The 21,123-nt window shown below is 44.1% G+C and overlaps 1 protein-coding gene across 2 annotated transcripts in view; it reads left to right on the top strand.

Moving 5' to 3' along the window:
• LOC108027331 (uncharacterized) overlaps positions 1 to 21,123 on the top strand; it is a 106,713-nt gene that overhangs the window by 7,956 nt on the left and 77,634 nt on the right. For both annotated transcript variants that reach the window (XM_050888667.1, XM_017098743.3), the window contains exon 2: positions 13,180 to 13,806. In XM_050888667.1, the coding sequence (XP_050744624.1) occupies positions 13,650 to 13,806 (157 nt within the window). In that variant the 5' untranslated portion in view covers positions 13,180 to 13,649. The remainder of the gene's footprint in view (positions 1 to 13,179; positions 13,807 to 21,123) is intronic.

Genomic DNA, 21,123 nt, shown 5'->3' with positions numbered 1-21,123 from the left:
TGCGGACGTGGTAGTGGGACGTTGGTCAACGGCTACATGGCAGCTGCCAACGAATTTCCAGCTGCCAGCCATATTCGTGTCCATTTACAGTTGCGGTTACGCTAGTAGATAGAGCTTTATAATTTCCCCAGGAATCGATTCAAAATGTTATAAATTAGCCTTAAAATTATACAATTCATTATAAAACTTAAAGAGTATCTATGTTTTCAAGTATTATAATTATTCAAGTCGACCTAGACTTTATTCTTAGCCTTTTTTTTATATTTTATAAAACAAATTTCTGTAGCCATTGAACATTTGGATAATGGATACCATTTCGAAAACTCTTTAGGAAGATTGATTTTAGCTTTAAAATAAACCTCAAAATTACGACGACACTCACTTTCTTTGGCGATGCGTTTTACTACTAGCGTCTTGGCCGCGGCTGTAGGTCCTTCCATATCCTTACATGTAACTGCAATTGCCGAGCACGTGTGTATGTGCGTGGGAAAAACTAATTAACTAGTTTTGCATTTGGCTCATTTCATTTGGCTGCGCTCCCAGAGCTTTTTATGATTTTGATTAATTTTCAGCCATAAATATTTATGCAGCCAGCTTTATTATTCCGCAGCTGGTGGGCGGGCTGAGGGCATTTAGTTTAGCTCCAGATCCCGGCTCTCAGACGCACAAAGCAACCAGGCCAGCCAGTCAGCCTTTAATGTTTTCCGGGTCAGTCACAGTCACTCACTTCCCTTGAGCTCGTTGTCGGCACTTTTGTTTGTCAGCATGGACGATGACACCGCCGGACGGCCAGACACTCAGACGGTCGGACGGAGTGGGACGAATCGGAGGACGGAGCACCGGGCCAGAACGGAGCAGAGGCCAGGCAACAGGGAACAGGCCATGCCAGAGCCTCTGGCTGCGCTTTTTACATGGGGAACCGGCAGCAGAAGCCGCTCCACTGTCACCCACATGGAGCGAAAAATATTCTGTGCTATTAAACGGCAACTTTTGCTTTAATTCCCTGCATGGTTAAAAATGTCCCCTAAATATTATCAAAAAAATATTAATAATAATTGTAACATTTGCTTGATTGTTGTTTTAATTTAAATTTGTAGGAACTGTATCATTGTGTACCATTTGGGCACCAAAAAGTACTATTTTGTGGATACTTATTATCAAATTTTGCAATAACCAGTCTTTGGATTGAATATGGTTTAAATTCGATGATCTAAGATTTAATTTATTGCCTAAAATTCCAATTAAAATAAATGTAGTTAATCTTGTTATGAGCTAAATTTTCTACTTATATGAATCAAATTTACAGAAGCTTTAGGATTGTCTACTTAATATATTATTTAAAAGTTTCCAAAGAACCTAATTGTAAAATTTAATTTTCCAGTACCTAGACCCCCTATTTTTGCCAGTGCCAGGACGACAAAGAGGCTGTCGGTCCGTCCTGGTGCTGTGCACTTGGGCGACTAAGCTGCACCAGCTCACTGGGCAGCAGCTGCGACTCGGGGTCGCAGGAGCCTCCTCTGCTGACAAATAAGCAACGGCCGAGAGCCGCCGGTCTGCCGCCCACTTTTCATGCGGACAAATTGAGCAGGACATTGAATTGTCAACCAGGGGCTAAGCAGCAGCCCTTGACGGCCTGACGAACACGCCACCCCCCCGAAGCTCCCACTTTCCAGTTGCCAACCCAAAGCCCAAGCCCATGCCAACTGGCGACTCCAGTGAAAAGTCGCTGTCTCTGCGGGGGTTGATTATATTGTTGACGTTGATGTTGATGAAGCATGATTTGGATTTTCATCTTTATTGCATTATACTTAAAAACTATTAGCGGCTAACGGGTCCACTGGCCGCGCACAGTGCTACCAGGTTGGCTATAACACAGGAAAAGGGAGTAGTCATGGTCCACTTTCGCTATAACTTATATTTTAACGCAAAATATTTTCACTTTGCATTTTAAAATACTACTTTAAATAAATTGCTTTGATTCTTTTAGTTTGTCAAATAGGGCATTGGTTCCCAAATTTTGAATTGGAATGTGGAACTTAAAAGATATTTAAGAATCTTTAAATTGAGGTTTTCAGAGGCTTCTAAATCTTTTTTAACTATTGCCTAATTAATTTCCTATCTTATATGAAAAACCAAGGTATTTTCGCTAGTTCCACTGCCCAGATCCACCAACCCTTTGCATTTTGAAGCGGGCAACTGTGCTCCTGACATGATTGCATTAGCCGCGAATGGACTGAAGTCTAGACCAACTTCTGCTAAGCCGGTCCTCAGTTTGTTGCGTGGCCTGTTAAGTGATTTATGCGATTAGCCGCGTCGCCGGCTTAATGCAGATGAATGAAGCTGTTAAAAAATTGAGAAATCAAATGATTTCACTGGCAGGCAGCGGCCGTAATTTACGGGCTGATAAAAAGTGGCACTTAGGGCGACTTCGAAGCGCTCGTTAGCCTGCATTCGGTGTGTATATAAATTTAACCAGCCAGAAAATAATGCCCGATAGACAAATGGCCAAGGCCTCCGCTTTCCTCGTTCCCCGTTCCCCGCTCCCAGTGACAAGTTCCCAAGCTTTCAAGTGCCCAAGTCCCCTAACCAACTGCCTGTCCGAGCGACTTATCTGCAAGTTGAGCTTGGAGCGGGAAATCTTGATAATGGAAAATTTATTAATCCCATCAACGACAACAATAACAATAAAATGTAAACAAATGACTGACAGCGAGCAGAAGCTTTGCGGCAAAAGGGGTGGCCGCTGCTTATGGAGGTGTTGCACGACAGGCGAGTCCGTCGATACAAATCAAAATCGGCCATTCCAGGGCTTTATTGCATTCGAGGAACTATGAGTTACGGCTCGAGTGAGTCCTAATCAGGTGGCCAGGGGTGCTTTTTATTGAAAATGTACATTGTTCGAACACGCAACGGTGGCCATTGTTTGGCTTTGATTTCCATTCGCCATAACGATGATAATAACGACGTTGATACGCCGCATTCCGCATTGGGCTGTCAGTAATAACTCAATTGGCCAGATCGATGCCGTTTGATAGGACTCTGGGCCGGGCACTCCGAGCTGTGAACTGATGTTCTATAGTTTGGGCCGTGATTATCTAACATTTTATTGCAGCCCATGAGGGCTCATTGTGGGATTTGTGTGTCTAATCGGAGGGCCAATTAACTGGGATCAGCGAAATGCGGGCCAAAACGCTTGACAACCTGGGCGGGCTGAAAAAGCAATTTAGCAAGTGTCAAAAGTGGCCAATTTACTTGTTACTCTTGGCTCTTGTGCCCCACAACTCCAACTCCCTGCTGTGTCAACAATGAAATCGGTGAAATTGGCTGGAAGTCCATCAAAAACCCGCTTAGAGAGGCAAACGGGAAACAAAGTTGAATGAAATGAAACTTTACCAACTAATAGAAATGTTATTATTTGTCTGGGGGAGCGCCCAGTCAAATGAAATATGAGGGCCCCAAAGTTGAGAGTTCCCAAAGAGCATGAGTGCCCGTTTTTCGTTTTGCTTTGTTTGTTAAACCAACAATTTGCTTGGCTCGAAACTTCATTAATTGAAATACCCGCTATCCGATCCACCATTGATTTGCGGCTCTAACCTTGGGCAGTCGAGACTGTTCATCCAGCCCCCTTCTTTAGATTCTGAAATATTGAACTTTGCCACTAATTAACATTCACGCACCTGCAGAATCCCTGTACGCCGGGGCCGGCGCTATCACGCCCTTCAGGTTGCGACTTAACTTTTCAGCGCAGAATTTATACAAAGTCATCCGGGAGCCCACCGTCTTGCCTGGACTCAAAATAATTTAGTTGCCACCTTCGTTCGCCTGCAATCGATGGCGGCTGTCGGAAACTTTAAAACTTTCACCAACTGTTTGCACAACATCGCATGTTGGCAGTTCGGCAGCGAACCTGCTGGGTGGGGTCATCACCCTCCCTCCAGACGACATTTCGGACGCTATATTATTACAACAGTTCATCAAACTCGGAATCCATACAGAGGGAGTTTCTTTGGGGTGAAACAAATGTATATGTAAATGCCTAATATTTTATATATAAAGTTTACTTATCGTCTTTTAAATCTTTAGTATCAACTGTCCGTGCCCATTGATGACTTCTTGGAACCAATAATATATCTGGTCCCAAGTTCCGATATCGATGCTTTTCGCTCTGAGTCTCGAACTATATTTATAGCACGGTATCGCTGTCGATGCCGACGTCCTCGCTAATGTAGATGTAAACGGGCAGCCCCTGGGACTCACTTTAATCAAACAGCCCATTGGGTATTTGGGCTGGAGCTTTGGTAAACTTTGCCCCGGCTGCTCAGCCCGCCTCGGCCGCCCATCCTCGCCTGAGCTCACCTGGCGGAGGTTGGTTAGTTGGTTGGGGCCTTTAGTCACAGAAAGTTTTCGCTTTCGATTTGCTGCCAGCTCCCCTTAACCATTCCCGCTTTCGTGCCAGGCCGTGGCCAAAACGGAAATTGTTGAAAGTTTTCACTAAAGTCGTTGATTTCATAGCTGAGAGGTGAGCTCAACTCGTTCAGAAAGTCTGCCAAAGTAGTTGACGTGAATCGATGGGGGGAGCAGTCCGGGGCCGGGGATCCTGGGTCCTGGGGATCCCAGGGATCCTGGGCCGGGAGGCAGCCAGCAAGGCACGTAATTGAGTAAAGTTGCCGTTGCGGCGGTGCAAATGCGAGTGCGGATACACTCGAAAGCCGAACGGCAAATGTTTCGATATATTGCGTCTGGCAGCCGGAGCGCGACAATGAAAACTAACAATAACTTTCATGCGGCGGCCGAGTTTCCATCTCCCAGGGAGCCAACAAAGCTAAAATCATAGGCCAGGCCCGGGGGATCTGCGAGCGCTCGGCGACTGCGGCCCAAACAGTCGGCGATTACTCCTGGGCTTTTTAATTGTCCGCCTCTGAGTGTGTGGGTGTATTGGGTACAGCTGAGGTCAAGAGTAAAGTCGTGGCAGGTGAAAATGGTTGGATGAAATTGGAAACCCCTACATTAATATTCTCAAAACACTTTGAAACATGTAGTATTAAACTTACTTTAGTTTGTGTCCAAGTTAATATTACACTATCCAACTATTTCCTTTTTCCATAAATTTAATTTTGTTAAATTAATAATTTAAAAATACCTTAATGAATTTCCTTCCTACATTAAATCCGTATTGATTTTCAAATGGAATGATAAAAAAGTATTTAAAAAAATTTCGTCAGACTGGTATTGTTTTTTTTACTGCCATGTTAAGGTAGCACTATAGTTGAAGTAAATATATATATAATAAGCTGTTGTGCACGTCCAATGTTTCTAATTGTAATCAAATGTATTTAAAAAATAAGAAGTTTTAAAGCGTCGTAGTAGTTTTTAAGAATCCTTATATGAATAATGAAATATTTGATTATTTTCCCTCTTTTTTACCACATATTCAATAATATTTCGGTGTGCAAAAATTCGACCAGGAAAACACGCCTACGAGCTGCACAAAATATTGCAACAAACACTTCCAAAAGTTGTTTACCCTTTATTTGTCCGGCAGCAGTTTTGCTGAAGTGAATACTACGCATTAGCCGGTGGATTTCAGTAGTTTATGGCAGAGTTGTAGATGCTACCATTTCACTCGCAACTGTGTGCGCCAACGTGCGCTGGTGTGTGTGACCGCGTGTCCGTGTAAGGACTTTGATTGTTTTCTTGCTGGCGGTGTGTGGGTGAGTTTTGCCATGGCTTCCGCCGTGTTCAACGGTATACTTTCGGCGTGTGTGTGGGTGTGTGTGCTTTATTTGTCGAGTGTAGCTGCGCTTCAATTTATGACATTTTGACAGCAGTGTTGCAGTTGAATCCGAAAGTTGCTCTCTTGAGTAATCGCACAGCTTTTCACTTACAAACGCGCAATTTTGTGGATTGCGCAGAAATATTAGAGATGTGTGTGTTTATGGTACTTGTCTAAAAGCCTAGACAGCAGTTAGCAGCGGAATTCGAATTGAATATTTATGCTAAAGAATCTAAATGAGGATTCTCATGAGATGGGTCGAAAGAAGCCTCGCAAATACCTCCATAGGGAAAGAGTAGAATGCTGGAATCAGATACTTCTGCGGTTATTTCCTCTTTAATGGTCGGCTGAAGGCCGCCGATATTGCATGCAATTATATTGAGTTACAATGAAAGCGACTCAAAGCTTAAATAACTAACAATTTTAATGGTTTTAAATGAAACTATTGACATTATTCAAAAAATGTTAGTAAAAAGCAAAAAATAACATTGAAATTCTTTAGTGATTCCGCATAAAAAGGACATTCCATTATTGACTGAAGCGATAAAAAATAGGTCGCTTCCGTCAGCCAACGAAGCTGTCATGTTTAATTCGTTAGTTGATATTTGTTGCAACTGAAGCAACTTTGGCAAGAAAAAACGAATTTAATGCGCGCATTAATGTGTTATTCGCTACGCGTTCGGTAAGCCGATAATTAGCAAAACAATGGGGCCTGAACAATTAAATGTATCAGGCGCTGCAATTATAATTTAACGGCCTTCCACCAGATGAGGTTTTCGAAACATAATTTTCCCCGACACATGCCATTACTTAAACCTTAGTCGCCGCGGCGAAGGCAGCTGGAATTACAACGTACACGGCCGTATTTGCTCCGAGTGTTTGCGGAGGAAACGCTGACGCACAAATACAGCGAGTTAGCTATTAAACATATTTGACTTGCCGTCGAAGTGAGCAAAGCACACACTTGCACTGGGGTTGCCTGGTGGATGCGGAGTTGGCAATTCGGCCACAATGTAGCTAGAACATGCTATTTAGAGGTTCAAAGATATCTGAGTATATTTGCGTAACTCGTTGGATCATTCAAGTCCTACTTAGGGTAGAAAATTACTTTACAAGAGAAGTCTTTAAAAGAAAACATCTAATTTTACTAAGTTTTAAGACACTTAACACTGCTTAATATGAACCTATATAAAATATATTAATGTGAGATCTTGTTAGATAACTAAAGGGAGTAAATGCTGATTTACAGTGAAAATATGTGTGTTATTAGTAGGTTAGCCCTAAAATAGACCCTTGCTATTTTAGGGAACCTATATATACTTTGAGCTCCCTTCGTGGTCCCTAGTTAGCAGCACTGTTCGGATGCTGAAGGATTTTCCCCAGGTCTGCGTTTGTGTTGGTGAAGGGGTGGCGGTGTATGATAATAATTCAACAAATTGTTGTTTAACAAGGAGAGACAGCCACAGTCACGCGACAGGCTCCGCGCTTCTCGGTCCTCAAGCCTCACTCCTCGTCCTTCGATCCTTGAACCCCGAACCCCAGCCCCCAGCCCCCAACCTCTCGAGCGTTCGTCGTGTTAATCGCTTTATATGCAGCGCTTTCGAGTGCCAGGGCGAGGTGATGTCTTGTTTTAATGCAATGTGTGTGGGTGTGGGTGTGGGTGCGGGTGTGAGGGTGTGCGAGTGTGCAAGTGTGTGAGTGCCTGGGGCCATACACGCACAGCTGCCGAAATATCTTACCTCCATTTCATGAAATGAAACAATTAGGAGAAAAAGTTGCCTCTTGCTAAGGACACTTTCCTTGCCCCTCTTCCGCCTCCAATGCCTCTTGGAGCCCCGTATTTCCGGAGGGTTTTCGGATATCCAAAACCCAACCCTTTTTATAGCTCGGCAAACATGTGTATGCCTGTAAACAAGGCTGCCTGCCTGTGAGTGTCTCTGTGTGCGTTTAATGACAAAATAATTAGAAAACTTTTTGTGTACTTTGTAGCCGGGCTGGAGTCTGAGACCGAGTCCTCGATGTGTCGTAGTTGCTCGGATGTCCTCCCACATTCCGCCCTGTCAATGTCACCGCCAATTTGCTACTTCAGCCTGTTTTTCGGGCCCGGGCCTCTGCTCTATATGTGCGGAAACGTGTATATCTGCTCCTGGCTTCTGGCCACACATCTGGAAATTGCCAAACAAGAGCTCCGCCTCCGCTTCCGCCTCTGCCTCCGACGGCCTTGGTGTCTTTGGCAATTAAGGGGCTGGGGTTGCGACATTGACACCTGGAGGGCTGGGGTTTTTCTGGGGGCTCATTGCCCGTGAAGCACGTCGAAATGTTAAAAATTTAAGCAACTAAACGCTAAATATTTAATCAAAGGCCCTGGGGTTATACCGCCGTGAAATTTAAAAGCTGCTAATGTTGTTATCTAATTAAGAGGCATGTTCTGCAAAAATCTCTTACAGGTGAACTTGTCCTTTGAAATGGCTTTATTGCTCTGAATGCATTTGAATGCCTTTTTAGTGGCTGGCCTGACCAAATACTTAATATTTAAAATCATGTCGATAGAGCACAGCTGTCATTAATTTGAAAGTTTTTTTCTATTTAAATATCAAGACCATGGAAATTTCTTAATATTTCGCCAATAAAAGTAGCATAATATTATTTTCAACTACTAAAAAAACGGAAAAGCCCCACGTACGTTGAAACACGGATAAATAAAAACAGCTGCAAGCGAACACAGCCGTGTTTTCGTAATTTAAAAACCAGCCCATAGTTTTTCATAGCATAAGAAGATTAATATACCTTAAACAGTCGGTATAAAAAATTAATACAAGCCATCGAATTTTAATAGGTGGATGGTGTAAGCCCTTCACTTTTAAGGCCCCAACTTTCCTGTGTGGGACGCAGATTAAGTGGCTCAGAGGAGCTTATTATTTAAGACGCCTGGAGGCGGGGCTGGCTTTGCTATCGGTTTTTAATTATCTTTGAATAGATGCCATTTGTATTAAATCGAGACCCCGCAAGGCACCGGGGTGTGACTAATGCGCCAGTGTGCGCGGCAGGAGGACCAGTACCACGCCATCCGATTGCCCGAATATTTTATTGGACCGGCTATCAGCCACTTGGCATTTGGTTATCAAGCACTCGAGCATATGGCGCAGCCGGGAGGAGGGCCCACATCCGCCAGACAGACGCAGGATACACCCACGATACATGCTGCCAACGGACTGCGCCACTCTATTTCGCCGGTGGCCCACATTGCGTATGCGTATCGTCACGAAACTAACTGCTTACCGGCTGCGTACGTGGAGGTGTTTTTATTGAAGTGCGTGGCGAAACACTTTAACTCGTTGTCCGAGTGCCACACGGAGGCGGGGAACGGGAGTACGGGGATCCGGACCTGGGCAGCTCCGAGCACGACAACTCCGGGGCTTCCAAGCCCACGAAACGTGCCAAATCGATGGCAGTCCGTGTCCTTGGTCGCAGCAAAAGAACGCGGTGCAAAGAAAAAGCTTCGAGCAGGACCACAGCCATAAAAGAAATTACCCATTTCGCTACGAAAACTGGACGTTTTCTCGAAGTAATTGTAATGGCAGATAACTGGAAGTTTAAAGTGCAGAAATGCTGTGATGCCTAAGTTTTCGACTTCGATTTCTTCGAAACTTAGTCTGTAAAATAATCAAAGAATTATTATTAGTCTAAAAAGTTGGCCTCATGTTAGGCTTATTTTTCTCGGTTGGCTAATTGTTATTTATTTCTGTACGGCGCTTGTGTGAGTCTCGACTAACTGACTAAATTCACTTAAAATGCTTATGGCAATCCATTGCACATCTGCAAACTCTCAAAATTACCCTGTTTTCCTTCAGTTACCACGCTACCAAGCTCATAAAGGCAGATGTGAAATGTCCATGTCCAGCATCGATTTTTCATACGATTCACTACTTAATTCAGCTTAAATTAATATTACCCCAAAAATGTAAGAAAAGGTGTTTTGGAGTTGAAATTTATATGAAATTTACCCTTCGCTTGAAATAAATTCAGTCAGTGAAACAAGCTCATAAAGGCAGATGTAAAATGTCCATTAATCCAGCATCGCTTTTTCATACGATTCACTACTTAATTCAGCTTAAATTAATATTACCCCAAAAATGTAAGAAAAGGTGTTTTGGAGTTGAAATTTATTAATACCCTTCGCTTGGCCTGGCTTACTGTCTCCGCTGAAGTCCTCAATTTAAAACATGCCTTAGAGAAATAGCGAGGAACATAGCAGTTTCCGGGCATAAGCTCGGCAAAAAATTACCAACTACCCGCTGGAAGGATGCCGAAGAGGTTTTCGGTCAGGAGCTGAGCCCTGACCGATAAATGCTTACATGAACTCATGCCCGGACAAATACTCGTATGAATACATACGGACCGAGGGCACATACGCTGCCAAGTATTTGCACTGGCCGAAAGAGGAGCCGCAGAGGCGAAGGACGAAAGAGGACGAGGAGCGTCGGCCAAAGGCAAACTTTGTGCCACGTGTGGGGCAGGAATAGCGGCAGAGCTAGTTGATTTTCAACAGTTGAGTCGAGTTTATTTTGCCGGCCAGGTGCGACTGCGAGCAGGTTGGAAACGGGGCAGGGGAACGGCAGCAGCCGGCATTGCATACATTTTTGCTGCGTGCCTTGGCAGTTTTTCTACCGTTTTCCACCCAGCCGGCCAAGTCGAGCGTGAAATGTTGATGAAGTAACCGCACATGTTTGCCGCTCGCCTCCCGTCGGGCACAAGTTCCTGGAAACCGGCTTCACCTCAAGTGAGTGTTTAGGCGCAAACTTTTGTTCCGCCCCGGCCTCCTCTGTCTAAGCGCAAATTAGTTTGTCGGGCCAGGGCAGAAGTTGGGATTTGTGCAACAGCAATTCGTGCTCCCCGTTCTGGGCCTGCATTTCGGGTGCCACTTGTCCCATATGCATATAAATAAAGCGATAAAAACGCTCTCGTTCGGCCGGGCAAAAGGCAGGAGAGCTCCGCAACTAGAGCATGTCATGATGCACGGCCACCATAGATGTTGAGGCACAGGCATCGTTACCGAAACAACCGTCAAATCGAGAAAAGCGGGCTCGGACGGAACAACGGGCGGAACCCAGGATTCCCCGGCTCCAGGACTCTGATTCAGTTTCAGTTTCAGTTTCTGGCCCTGTTTCGGTTCCAAGGACAATGTAACCATGTTAAACAGCAATCAGAGTGGAAATACAAACCACTCGCTGGTAATTTTGCATGCAACGCTTAATGCTTGTGGCGAAAGTGGCGTTGATTTCGGCAGACAACTTTTTCAGTTTTTCGCCTCGCCCGCCCGCTTTTTGGGTTTTTATTTTCTGCCTGTGTTTTGTTTTTTTGCATTACATCCCCCCTCCCAAAACAGTGTCGCTAAAGTTTTCCCAGCGGCGGGCGGGTAAAGGGGTGGTGGCCCTCGGCAGCGGGCCAAATTAAACGAAATGTATACAAAATTCGCTGCAGCGACGCTGCTGCACTCGAAATTTGAGTGAGTGGCTGCCTGCATAAAATAAAGAAGCCCGCCAGCAGCGGATGGCTGAAGGCTGAGCAGTGCGCTGCACTGCGCGAAAGTATGTGGCTCTCGGCATTCTATTCGGAGATCAAACATGTACCTTCCAAAAAAATTTAAAGTCTGACATTTTTGCCCTGCATTAAGGTAGTATTATCCCTCAGTTACTTCAGTATATTAAATAATAAATAATAAAATAATAAAAGGATAAAGGTATCCTATACTTTTCATAAACAATATTTTGAGTTTCCGCTTTGGTCTTACGTTTCTGATACCTACAATACTTAAAAAAGACTCTGAATGATCATGATCTTTATAAATTAGTTTTTAAAATTGAAATGTGGGAAATATTAACATGTTTATTTAACCGTCGCTTGGAATTCTGTACATTTATATAGTAAACATCGTTGATATCGGCTAAAAACTGGGTTGTGTAAGGTTTTTGAGGAGACATTATATACCTTTCAAAAAAATTAAAAATCTTGCATTTTAACACTGCGATAAAGTAGTATTATCCCTCAGTTCATTTACTATATTTACATGTGAATAAAAAAATCTTCTGCCTTTCATAAACAATATTTTTACTTTTCACAATACTTAAAAAAAAAGTGGGACGATCAGTATAAATTAGTTCTTAAAATGAAAATGTCACTGGAAACTCTGTACATTAATTTAGTTTATTTATATTTATTTTATTTGCTTTATTTATTGAGCGTCATAATTTATTTAGTAAACGTCATAATATTAGCTTAAAACTGTGTTGTGTAAGATTCTTGTAGTAGCTCAATTGAAGTTAACATCACCCTTAATGATTTTCAAAATGTATTAATCTATCTAGCACCTAGTCACAGAAACACAAACGAAAACGATTGTAGTTAGGCATAACTAGGCTTAATATTAGAAAAATTATGGTTTTACAATTGCAAGGTTGTCAACTAGTTGGTTTATAAGAATAGATGGCTTTTTTCAAGAATTATATTTATTTATTTTAATATGTAGCGAACTACGCTTTTCCCCGAGTGTTTGGTTTGGTTGGGTTTTCGGCCTGGGCTGGGGGCCGAGCGGCTGGGATGTGCAGGCAGCCGTGGCGTGAGATGTTTGCCAACATGTACAACAATGTGCTGCTGCTGTTGGTGTTGTTGTGCTTCTGGTGCTGCCGCGTTGTCTAAAGTTTGAAGTGCGCATAATAAGAGGGCGGGAGAGGGGTTGGGTCGGGCGGCACGGGGATGGCCCAAACCATGCCAAATTAGGCACTGCAGATAGTGCCCCGAAATGTAGGCAGCCGTTTTGGGGCCCGAAAGAAGTAAGAAATGCTCCGTCGAAAGAGCCGGGGTTCAATGAGCCCGTCATCATTGCGCAGCTTGTTAGCTTTCGAAAGTGAAACTAATTTCCGTTTTTACGTGGTACAACTTGCTCGAAACTAGGTCAAAGAGTAAGAGCTTGGCCGTGTAGTTAGGAACAAACCTAGGCAGCTCTCTCTCTTAATGATGTCTAACGAACACAGAGTCAAGAAATGCAAGTGTTTCTTCTATAAAGCAGTGCGGATTGTCATGGCCATACTAAAATAAATTTTTGATAAAAGTACGGCAAATCAAACAAGCCAAAGCCTTTTCTAAATTCAAATTCATAGTACATTGTAGTGTGTCGTAATTAGCTGATGAAGGGTTGAGTTAGCCAAAAACTGAACAAATGATACATTGTCATAATTAATTGCGAAAAACCATATTCTACACCGGCGTCATTATGTCATTAAGCAACATGCAATTAGCTAATTTATTAATTTACTAATCCACTTAAAAGGGATTTCGCTTCCCCCCGGCAAAACTGAAATTATAATTCCGTACACCTCTCTATTTTTCCAACCCTCCACCTTTTGCAGAAAATTGAAATCCGAAAAACAATGCAACAATTGGAGAGCTTCGCACACCTCAGTGCCACGCAGCGGCAGCAACATCAACGGCAGCAGCATCAGCAGAAGCAGCAGCAGCTGCGCGAAAGTTATGCCCCGGGCAAAAACTGAAAATGAAACAACTTAATTAGTAGTTGTAGGAGTCGAGAGCAAAAAGCCGCGCACTCCCTGAATTCCGAATCAGACCAGCAACCAGCAACAGCAACCAGCTCAGCTCGAGGAAGTGGAAGTGGAAAGAAGACGCGGACGTGGCAGCCAGCACCACACAAAATTTTAGGGAATATTTCGAAGAAGGTAAAAGTGTTCGCGTGTGAGTGAAGGAGTGAAGGAGTGGGTGCACTTTTTCGGGAAAATTAAATTGAAAACAACATCAGAAGCAAAGCGAGTAAACAGTCTGAAACACGAGACGAGCCTGCATATAAATTGTTACACTTTACACAATGGATTTGCCAGCGAAAAGGACTTCCATGCCCGCAACAACTTCCTACAAGGGCAGCATCGGCCGAAGCTGCCTGGCTTTATTCACGCTCTTCCTGTTCGCGGCACACATCAGCATGACTTCCGGTCAAATCGATTGGGACGACGACGATGATCCAGGTGAGTGAGTTCGAATGCACTGCAAGAATCGCATTGGTCTTGTCAAAACCAAATGTGCTTGGTATGCCATAAAATAATTTAAAACCCAGTCGAGACAAAATCCTAGTGTATTGAAATCACTTTTAAAAGTACGTTTTAAGTTCCTAAGAGTATGCAGCAATATTTATAGCTCAGAAGTAAATCAATTCATAGCATACTTTCAGACACTTGAACTTTCAAAAGGATTTTTTAATATGGTATCTTGTAACATACGATAATTTCATTACGGTTTCATGTGTTCTTCTAAAGGTTTAATTTAATTTAAAATAATTTAGTTTTTATAGAAGCTGACTTAACTATTTTTCAAGTAAAGCAACAGGCAGTTTTCTCCCAGTGCCGATAGATTTGAAATTCGATTCGTACGCTAAGTTAGGCAAAACAATCCGGCCAACGACTAGCTACTTCTTTTATTCTCGCCCACCTCGGGAGCCGTGATTTGCATAAATTGCAAATCGCTGTCGGAAGAGACAGTTCAATCAACTGGAGATCCAAGGCAGTCGAAGCGTTTTCCAATTGAGTTTCGGTTATGTTTTTGTAATTAAGTTTAATTGCCAATACGTTTACGCCCCAGATACCCGAAAACAACGGGTGCGGGGCCCTTAATTAATCGCAGACTTATGGCTCGAGGTATGTGTACGGCCAGACAAATGGAATTTTAATTATTCAAAAGCTACAATTAAAATATTTAATGAATTCATAAGTCTGACAGTTTAATTGCAAGAGTTTGCCACAACTTTGGCAGCGCCGAGTAGCATATTTATAGAAGCGGATAAATCCAGCGTTGTGACAGGCCCAAGGAAGCGCTCAGAGGCTTTGCGCTCTCGGATACCTGTTGGACACACATTTTAATTTATTTATTTGCAGCAGCTGTGGGCGAAAAGTTCAATCTTCGGCCAGGCCATTAGCACAAATATTCATAAACTTTCGCCAGAGCTTGCAGTCACTTTTTCAGAGCTCGTCTCCTCCACTTTCCAGCGATTCAAATTCATCGGAATAATTAATTTCTGTTTGAGGAGAGCGCTTTCACGGCGCTTGAGCCACGGCCACACCCACTTCCAGCCCACGCCCACGGACAGACGGTTGGCCTTGTAACCTCCGCACTTTTCTATTTTGCGATCAAAATGGAAGTCCTTTGTGGCCCGGAGGGGGCCAAATCACACGGTTTGTCTCGTTTATCGATTTTCGCCCCATTGTGCGAAGCGCTCGGTGGCGCACGCTTTTAAGCTAACGATGCAAACTGAAAATGTTGACAACAAACATTTTTCAAGCTGTGAGCGGTGTGCCGTCCTTGCTGCAAGGTAGCCGGCCTTAAACAAATACAGATAGAGCTCCATCCCCAGTGAATGTGCCGTGTGCCACAGGCCCGTGTGTGTGGAAATAGGAGCAGACGCACGGCCACCCGCCGAGATTCCATTTCATCCCGGCGAGCGGCACTGCCAGCTTTTACTGCTGGGAAATATGGTTTTGCATAAAACTGCGAATAAATGCCGCGATATGAGCCAAGGCTAAGATTAGGCCAGCATGATCTTAAAGCACCGTTTTGTACTGTGTGCTGCGGATGCGCCATGGTAAATTACAAAAATTAATCCGGCAGGGCGGAATAAAAACGCCACAAATTTGCCGGTCCGCACTGGAAGTCCAACTGGACTCGGAGTTTATAGCGGTTTTCGTAAAGGATTTATTGTTTAAATAATGGAAAACTTTAACTATTTCTCGGATACAGATTCGTGGCTTTCCTGTATGGCAGTATTTTTTAAATTTCCCGAACTTTTGAAAAGCGGATTTTTTGCGAGTGCAGAGACAACGGCGCGGGGCAATGCGGCTAGGGCCATAAACAACGAGCGCTCTTCTGGCCCGCCAACACTGTAAAATTATGAAATCATAAAAATATTTTTACGATTACATAAAAAGTTGCGAAAATGTGGGCGTCGCTTACAATGTACGCCGAGGTCCTGGACGCGGGGTCTGGGCTCTCGCACCCGGGGCTGATGGCGAACCCCGGCAATTGCGTGATAGTATAAAATTCAACTTAGACATATGACTTCATTATTTATCAAACGGCCGCGCTGGAGTCGTCAAACGGACACAGTGTCCCACCGCACTCCCCACATGCGCATTGACCTGTGGCCGGAACCGAAACCTAGTGCCATATATTCAAATTACGTGTGTCACACGGAGCCGCAGTCGGAGCTGAGGGCAGAGCCACGGCCAAGAGTCCATTCCAAGGGGCCGAAGACGGGAAACCACATTCGAACAATTTCATTAAAAACGGCCACATGTGTGGGACGCTTTTCGGGTTTTCATTCGCTGAACTCTGCGGCTTTAACCCTATTAGCCTTCGCCCCAGCCGGCCATAATTCATGTTGTTTTCATTTGTTTTGATTAGCAAATGCGGCCGGATTGTAGGATTTTTGGCCGGCAAATTATAACGTGACTCGCGCGGCGGCCACTAAAATCGTGTGTATTTGGCGTGCTTCTGCTCTGTCTCGTGCGTGTTCTTCACTTGCCACACGCAATCCGCAATCCACAAGCCGCAACGTGAGCTGTGAATTGCCGCGGCACAACACACACCCTCCCCACTGGAAGGCGGGGAGGGCGGGCGCTTTGGACATAAAAATTTTAATTTATGCCGTGTTGAGTGCGTTATGCCCCAGTTCGCCACAAGTGTGCCTACTTTAGATCTCCCCCGTATCACACAATGTATGCAGATAGCTGGCACACAAGGCGGGCTGCCCCCCGATTAACCGTGCTCCAGGAAGGGGGAATATGTATCTCGAGTTTAATTAAACAATTTGCGAGTCAATGGAATGTAGCGATAGATGGGAGGAATTTGTTCAAACTTGCGCGAGTTATGGGAGATAAAAGGGTGCGGTACGCCAATTACTAGCCGGCTTGTTTGCCAACTTTGTTGAACTTATAAGCCCCGCCAGATTTAAATTAGTAGATAGAGCTTTTGGGGCACAAACTGCATATTCTTTGATGGAGAAAAGGTAGAATAAGAAACTTCAAAGAAAGCTATACCGTGGTAGGCACTTTCATTATTAATCGTAAAAACATGGGTTCTGGACGTCTTCGACCTGCAATTTTAATGTCAGGTAAATTAATGTTTCTGATTTTCTAAATTCTAAAAAAACCCTTGTAAATGATATTTCGGTTTGCGAATTCCATGGAACGGCAAGCACTGTGTGATTCGAAGCCAGACCGCAAATCGGCACTTCTGACGCGCTCTCCATAGCTCATTTGGCTGTCGGTCGCCAGGCGCTGGAAAATGTTGGATTTCCTCGAGGCACGCGATGGATTTCCATTTCCACTTCCCCGCGGATAGCATATGAAGAAAGCGGGGTGAGGGCGGCCGCAAATATGTAAAAATTATAATTCATGTTACATATTTGATGAAACACATTCAATCATTCGCTGGCACGGCCGCAGCCCGATAATTACAGATTTCGCCTTTTTCGCAGTGTGCTTATTTTTAATGATAAATGACCGGGCCCAAAGTGTTGGAAATTTTTCGGAGCTTATGCCGCGTATTTCGGCGCTCGGGTGTTTATGTGCTGGGCGTGTTCCCCCCACCCAGCCGCGTAACTAATTTTGTGTCAAAAATACTTAGCGGCGACGGCGATAATACACACTCGTGTTCGAGTGTGTGCGGCGGGGCCAACAGGGGCAGGATGTGGCAACGCAATTTGTCATTTGTCAGAATCTAATGCAGTTAATAATTAGCTAAGCCGGCTAATGGCGAGGTGTCTCGATTCCTCCTGACAATGTAATGCTTGAATTCACTCCCGGTCTCCTTTGGGCCATTAGAGGAGCCAAGTTGCTCCAGTGCTCGAGAGCCTACGGGGAAATCAATGGATGATTAATTGCCCTGGCTGCGTACAATTTGGCCTTAAAGGATTTGCTATTAACGAAGAGCTCTCTGAGTGCGCACACAATTTGTGCAATTATATTGCAAATAGGGAGTACAGAATATGCGGAAAGTGTATATATCAATAGGGTCAATGGCTTTTCACAGTGCAGAGTTGATAAGCTGGTTAAGTGACTATATATGAGGCAACATTTCAGTACTTCATAAATTTTAACGCCCTTTTTCATTAGTTGATGTCTTACATTACATAATAGATTTTAATGGTAATCATTTTTAATTAGATGTCTGTACTTGTAGAAACAGGAGTTACCAGCTGAGACTATACAAGTTCCTAGGCATGCCCTCCATTCCCTTCCACATTTATGGAAACCAAGTCCTGAAACCCTAAATTTGAACAGTTAAACGTGTAATCAATAAAGTCCGGATTTGCATACTGCTGAGAGTCCCGGCTGTTGACAACATCAATGTGCTTATCCAGTGATTTAGCCGACTCTGGCTCAGCGGGGCATTTTTCCTGACAAAGGGAATAGCATTTGAAATGTCATGTATAAAAGGCAGAAGTCGAAAAAGGAGAACTAAAGCTGGTAGAACACGCGAAATCCTAGACCTCCGGTCTGTCGCGCAGACACGCTAAAACTGTTCACTTCGGCGAAACGTATAAATTTTCTATTGATTTATGCCAAGTTCGCATGCCATTTTTTTGGTTTTGCATAATTTCTGCTGTTGGCCAAATTGCACTCGGCAAAGGACGAAGGGCGGGCGGCTAGGGGGCGGGGCGGCGGGATGGCGGATTGGCGGGATGGCCGAGGAGGACCAAGGCAAACGCAATTGTTGCGATTGCGACTGTCTCCTCGCGGTCATGGCTCGACTGCTACTTACCAACACAATGGCGAACGCAATTCCGAGAGCCACTGTCAGTGCACTGGAAGAAAATAACTGAAGGAACCAAGACTCTATTTCAAGATAAATTTCAATCAAATTATTATTGATTTATGAATTGAATTGATTTATTTGTTGCACTAATATTCCAAACAAAGTCAAAGCGAAGCTGGAAGGTCAATTAGCCTTCTAAATTAAATATATCTTCATATTTCTTGGTTTCTCAGGGCCTGCTTCTGAATAGGCACACCTTTTTCCCTGTGTACCACTGCGGCAGTTGCAGTTGCGTTACAGCAGTTACAGCAGCTACAGCGGCTGCCGCCGCTAGTGGCATGAATTGCGATGATGGAGTTATCCATTTATACTCGCATTTGCATAGAACCAGCGTCTGTGATTGCCGCTGGGCGAGAGACGCTGCGCTGACACATGACATGGAAAAATGAAAACGAAGCCCGTCGAGCAGCCAGTCTCTAGTCGCTTTCCTCCCGCTTTCCTCCCGCCCTACCTCGTTCGGGGCAGAACAAATGGTCAAACAGTTGCTACTGCAACCCATCCCCTGACAGCTTAAAAACTAGCAAAAAATCAGAAAGAGCTCAAAAAGCCCGAAGAGAAACTGCTTTTCCAGCTACAGCTGCACGGAAAATGGTGCGATGCTAGAGAGCCTGCCACTGCAACATTTTCTATATATCTCATGTAAATATGATGGCCCACTGCCGTGGATACGCCAATGGGCGCAGTGATAGCACTGCTACAGCATCCATTTTAATGTAGTATCAGTTATAGTTTCCCACAAGAACTTGAACGAGGCTCAAATAATTTGAAACAATTGTGATTGTCATCCGTTTAGTTGTAGATTTTATACAGAATATTTGTGTATTGGCTGGATTTATCCCATTTATCACTTATCGCCACAGCAAACAAAAAGGGCTTTCGACAAAAAGTTATTGCAATACACTTTCGAGGGAATAACATAATACATTTAAAATATTTTCCAGAAAAACATAAAAGAACTCCAAAACGAACTGTAAAAACTCTGATTGTACACAATGTTTTGTCTGATGTTTTTTGCAGCCAGTTAAATACATTTTTAATCGCTTTTAGTTCACGTACCACCTCCAGATAGACTCTCATCCCACTCGTTGGAAGAGTCTTGTCCCTAGAGTGCCACCCGCTGCTGTGCCCCCTATCCGGGCCTGGGAATGCCTGAAATGTGCCTTTCTGCTTAGCTTTTGACTGGCTGCCCGGCACGCTCGGTTGCAAGTCAAAACCATGTTGCACATCCATCACTTGGAGTAAACAATTTTTGATTAATCGCCGCCACCGGACTGCGACTCCGAGTGGCACTGGGTGCGGCGTGCACTTTGTGCAGCATTCCAGTTGCCGGAATGAAAACAAAAGCACAGAAACAGAGACATGGCCAGCAAAATAAGGAGGCAGGCACAACAAACTGTTTGGCACGTGCAGTGCAAAGCAGTCCCCAAAGCGCCGGACATGTGTAAACAAATTGCGGATGGCCGGGGAGCAGCTGCTCTGCTTTCGGCCAATGCAAATTGTGAGGCCTGATTGCTTGCCCGACCGCCAAGTTAACAGCCAGCAGCCCACAGCCAACAACACCCAACAAAATACGGTCTGGAGCCGAATAACCAGCATCAATGGCCTCCATTTGGCTTTTGCATATTTGACTCCGGCTCTTCCGTGCGGCAATTTGTGCCGTCAACCGTTGTTAAGCTTTACAACTTATCAAAGTGATCAGGGAAGGCTGGGAAGTCGGGGAAGTCGGGGAGCTGGGGAGGTGGGACTCGGGTCCGAGGACATCGCCTAATGGGGGTTTCTTTTGTGAATTTCAATACATATTAAACGGGTTATGCCGCAAAAGGATTACAACACTTGTCCCCCAAGCATATCATTATGGTTAAACAATTTTTCCCGACAACTTTATTAGCCCGGCCCGAATCGAGTGACCCGTGCGCAAAAGGGTTTTTCCCGGAGAGGCGTGCGAAAAATTCTAAACAAATAAATAAAAGGCAAGTTTGTAACCGGCAGGGGCCAGTGTGGAAAATTGCTATGCGGCATGCGTCAGCGCCGAAACTATTTTATAGCTGATTCGTGTTGTCGTCGGCATCGGAAGGGGGAGGGGCGGCGGCCAAAGGGGCGGGAATAACGAGGCTGCTGGCCAACGGGGCGGATGAGTGGCGAGCGGGAAGCCGGCGAATAAGTCAACGTGGCAAAATGTGTCAAAATGCGCAATTTATTTAATTCTCAGCACACACTCGGGCCCGACCCTTTTCATTGGATTTCGAGATCACTCGGAAAAATACGTTTTAAATATTGCAAAAAAGGGTAGAACGTTCCCTAAAGCGGTGAAGGTGGAGTTTGTTAGGTTTACATAATATTTTTAAGAATTAAAAAAATTTAAATAAATATATAAATAATTATATATTTTTTAATATTTATTTTAACTTAAGTAAAGAAGCCAATTTTATTTTATTTTATTCAGGATGTGGGAGTAATATCAAGGTTTTAAAACGGTT

The sequence above is a fragment of the Drosophila biarmipes genome, chromosome 3R (genome assembly GCF_025231255.1).
Source record: "Drosophila biarmipes strain raj3 chromosome 3R, RU_DBia_V1.1, whole genome shotgun sequence".
Taxonomy (NCBI): Eukaryota; Metazoa; Arthropoda; class Insecta; order Diptera; family Drosophilidae; genus Drosophila; species Drosophila biarmipes.
Note: the sequence above shows the minus strand (reverse complement) of the source record. Positions and strands in the feature narration are given on the sequence as shown.